This window comes from Aedes albopictus, chromosome 2 (genome assembly GCF_035046485.1).
Source record: "Aedes albopictus strain Foshan chromosome 2, AalbF5, whole genome shotgun sequence".
Lineage (NCBI taxonomy): Eukaryota > Metazoa > Arthropoda > Insecta > Diptera > Culicidae > Aedes > Aedes albopictus.
The window spans coordinates 262,755,423-262,758,968 of NC_085137.1; the positions used below are offsets into that span (position 1 = coordinate 262,755,423).

General features: G+C 42.6%; 1 protein-coding gene across 4 annotated transcripts; it reads right to left on the reverse strand.

The window, feature by feature from the left end:
* Nucleotides 1-832: 832 nt before the first annotated feature.
* LOC109411539 (uncharacterized) lies at nt 833-2,588 on the reverse strand. 4 transcript variants are annotated; one of them, XR_009997725.1, is made up of 3 exons: nt 2,227-2,588; nt 1,559-1,608; nt 833-1,314 (listed from the first exon to the last, which is right to left on the reverse strand). XR_009997725.1 is itself a non-coding variant. In XM_062851712.1 (2 exons), exons 1-2 carry the CDS (start codon nt 2,482-2,484, stop codon nt 1,033-1,035), a joined length of 540 nt encoding a protein of 179 aa, XP_062707696.1. In that variant the 5' UTR covers nt 2,485-2,588; the 3' UTR covers nt 833-1,032. The 4 variants fall into 4 exon arrangements, 1 of the variants encoding a protein (XP_062707696.1); XR_009997723.1 differs by having other exon boundaries at nt 833-1,608; XR_009997724.1 differs by having other exon boundaries at nt 1,559-2,588.
* Between the last annotated feature and the right edge of the window lie 958 nt (nt 2,589-3,546).

A 3,546-nucleotide genomic window follows, 5' to 3' on the forward strand; every position in this document is an offset into this window, starting at 1 on the left:
CGCTCGTCATCGAGGCCGAAGCCTCATGGTGCTGCTCTTCACGACGGCTAACTACGTTCCAAGCTAGAGCACACCACTGCCACGTTGGTCACCACTATAGATAGTAGAGTAAACATAGATCCGCGGAGACCGCTGACTAAAATGTTTCAAGCGTGTAAGTAGTAATTTTCAAAAGTGCGACGTTTGAATATGACGTCATGCGTTCCATTGATGTTGTCCAAATCGTGACGTCATGCTCGTTTGGATACAGATTTTGACAGTTCGTTTGGATACAACGGATTCATCTAAGCGGATCTATGTTTACTCTACTATCTATAGTCACCACCCATCGTCGTCAAACCTCACCGCGGCTGACGCCACCCTTCTAGGCGGTCTCCACCACCGGCGCCCTTCGTCGCTGTCAACGTCGGCGCTTGTCGCGGCCAATGCGGCGCTTCGATGTGGTCACTGCCACTCTCCACCACGATCAACCGTACCCCTCCCCCCCTTATTGGGCGGTGTATCTTCAGGGGTGAACGACCTGCTAGCAAGACCCCCCCCCCTCAGCGCGACGTAGGCTAATGTTTCATCCACGCTATACGCCATCTGCTCACACCGTAGTCGCACAATAAAAGAAAAGGTATGTAAATGTATTTCCTTTGCTGTGTATTGTTTCAAGTATTGTTTCCTTCCGAAAGCTCTCCCTCCGTCAAACGCCCTGGGACCTGGGAGCAAAAGAGGCCTTGTGTGCCCACCCCGGAAGCGGCCGCGGCTTAGACCAGCTGCTTGGGGTTTAGGCTGGCTCCTTTAGGGCCAGCAGGAGCTCCCAGGGTCATAAGTGGTTTCATAATGAACATTCAGATAAAAGGGGTTTACCACTTAGGTCGAATTCACTTAAACATTACAGTTCTTTCCCCTTAAGTTAAATATTATTACATGCAATTCACTGAAAATTCATTTTTTACTTATGTCTAGTTCACATTTAAAAGTTCAACGGAAATTAATTCATTTACAATTATTAACAAAACATAACAGATAGAATCCAATTCAAATTCACTTGTAGATAAAATCTTCGTTAATTTTGCGCCTCTTGGTTCTCGTAGATCTTCGGAGAGTTGGAGGGACCAACACGGGATCGTTTATTGGTCTTGATATCGTCTCTTCAGCTGAAAACGAATCTGATGCTGTTGGAATATCTTCATCCGCCATCACCGTTACCATCCGGCTCCGCTTGCTAGAGGTAACCGGGACCATTACGTTCAAGGTGGGTGGCTTAGTACTCGGTATCTTCAGTTGGTTTCGATGCGCGTTTGTAGTTACGTTTCCAATTGCCACCTGGAAAACATTCATGGAAAGTCGTTTTACGAATTTAGCTTCGATCCATCTTTCTACACGATTCATATGGTTATTTTTCAACCACACTTTATCTCCAGGCATTAAACTGTTAGATGGGTATAAACTGCATAGATGGGTTGTAACAAAGATGATAAGAAGCAAGTGTTATCTCCCCATTAGGTGCTATAGACATCTTAGTACAAGTGTCACAATTTCTCACAAATTCCTCTATATCTTTGTTCACCTCTGGCCAGTAAATGGTACGCCTCGCAAGTTGCTTCATTTTAATCACACCTGAATGGTTTATATGTAACATAGATAGTATTTGCACAGACAAACAGACGTAACACCTTGAACGATTTTTATGGAAATCCATCGCCCAGTTCACACTAACATCACCTGGTGGAAAAGTTGCACGAATCACTGTGTTGTGCAATATCGTCAACAGAAGGCGCTAGTGTGAAACGTCAAACGCATAGAAAAACGATGCGCGCGCCTCTGGTTGTGAAAGACACAACTATGAAAATTTAAAATGATCGTTAAAAGCGTGGTCGATGGAAATTTCGCAAGTGTTACGTCTGTTTGTCTGTGGTATTTGTTTCCTCAATGGACGGTATCACCACCGACGAACCGACGTGACAGCTAGAACAAATAAATTCAAATTTGTTGTCCGCGACGCCATGATGAAAAATAGCCGAACACTATCGCCACCTCTATAACGGCTCGCGATGATTTGATAGCTCGACACCAAACCCCCGTGTGTTCATATAGGAAACGGTTCGCGTCTGTGCTGATTTGACAGAAGCGATCGCTCGCTTCGCTGGTCGACCGTTAAATTAGGGGGGACAGTTTTGGATCGCCACTGTCACGTCGGTTCGTCGGTGGTATCACTACACGATCCTGAAACATTACACAATCTTCCACTATTTCAAGGTCATGTTGATTTGCATGAACGTTCAAATATGTTTTATCGATTTTCTCTGGCCAACCATTCTCGAGGAATGACCTTAAATTGAGCAAGAATTCATCCTTTGCAGTTTCACTGGCAGTTTTTGAAAAATTCATGGGCAGTTCGGTGGTAAGATTGAGACTCTTGACATATTCTACATCGCACTCTACAGGAACATTCTGTTGTAAAGAAAAGAGAGAACAAAAGTCAGCATTTCCCATTTTTGCGGATGGTCGATATACGATGTTAAAATAGTATATCGACAGCTCTAAAACATATCTCTGCAGTCTTGTAACGTAAATAGAGTTTCCGCCTGCCTTGCCAAATACCCGGATAAAAACTAACCATAGGGTGTATGGTGAAAACCATTCCTGCACCATACAGTGTACCAGCTACAATAAAGTGTATTGTAATGAAATGGTTCGCTATACTATACATTTACATTGGATTTTTATGTAACAATATATTATACTGTTTTTCTTACGTTTGAACCATTCACTTTTCCGAAACATTATTTTTCCGTGAATTTTTAATTATTTCTGGTGTTCGTTTGAATAGATCGTATGTTTGCTGTGATTCCTATGCAGATTCGACCTATTCAAATCGAACACCAGATTTATTCAGTTTAAGATTTTATCCGTGCTTTGTTTTGTTGATGTTTGTGACTTTTTTGATGCAAAGGAAAGGAAAGAAAAAAAAGTGAATAAGTTGAAACATCAATTTAACCTTTTGGAATCGATTTTTTTCGCCGCTGTTGACGCAACGTCGCTGGTGTCGAACACATTTGTTATGCTCGGTTTCATCGCCGGGGTCATATATGACCCCTCCGGCTCTAAAGGGTTAATGCCAATAACATGTTTAAATCAGTGGTAAACTGCAGGTCCAAGCAGGGGTCCAAGAAATATGGCGGGCTCGAGGGTGGGCTAGGTGTGTAGAGTGCGATGAGAGAAATACGAATGCAATGTAGGCCAACCCGGAAAGATGCAGGTCAGATTACCGTAAATCAGTAGATGAGTTCAACACTTCAACACTATTCTTTCTGTATTTGCATTTAGGGGAGTTTTCTCCTCTTCTCTCATGTGAACTTGCCTTCGACCACAATCGAATCAAATGCGGTTGACAAACTTTATCTTTGACGTAGAGCCATCTTTAACATATGGACTGGACTGAACACTGAAATAACTTTTAATATAGGTTCGTCTGCGGGTTCGCTTTTTAACCTAACTTATATTTGAATCGAACTTGACAGTTATCTCATGAGTTGTTATGTATTTCAAACTTTA

Coding starts and splice junctions, on each gene's coding strand:
- LOC109411539 (XM_062851712.1), bottom strand. CDS start 2,484: ATGGGAAATGCTGACTTTTGTTCTCTCTTTTCTTTACAACAGAATGTT. Junction 1,315..2,226: donor TTGAAATAGTGGAAGATTGT/GTAATGTTTCAG, acceptor AATGTTTTCCAG/GTGGCAATTGGAAACGTAAC.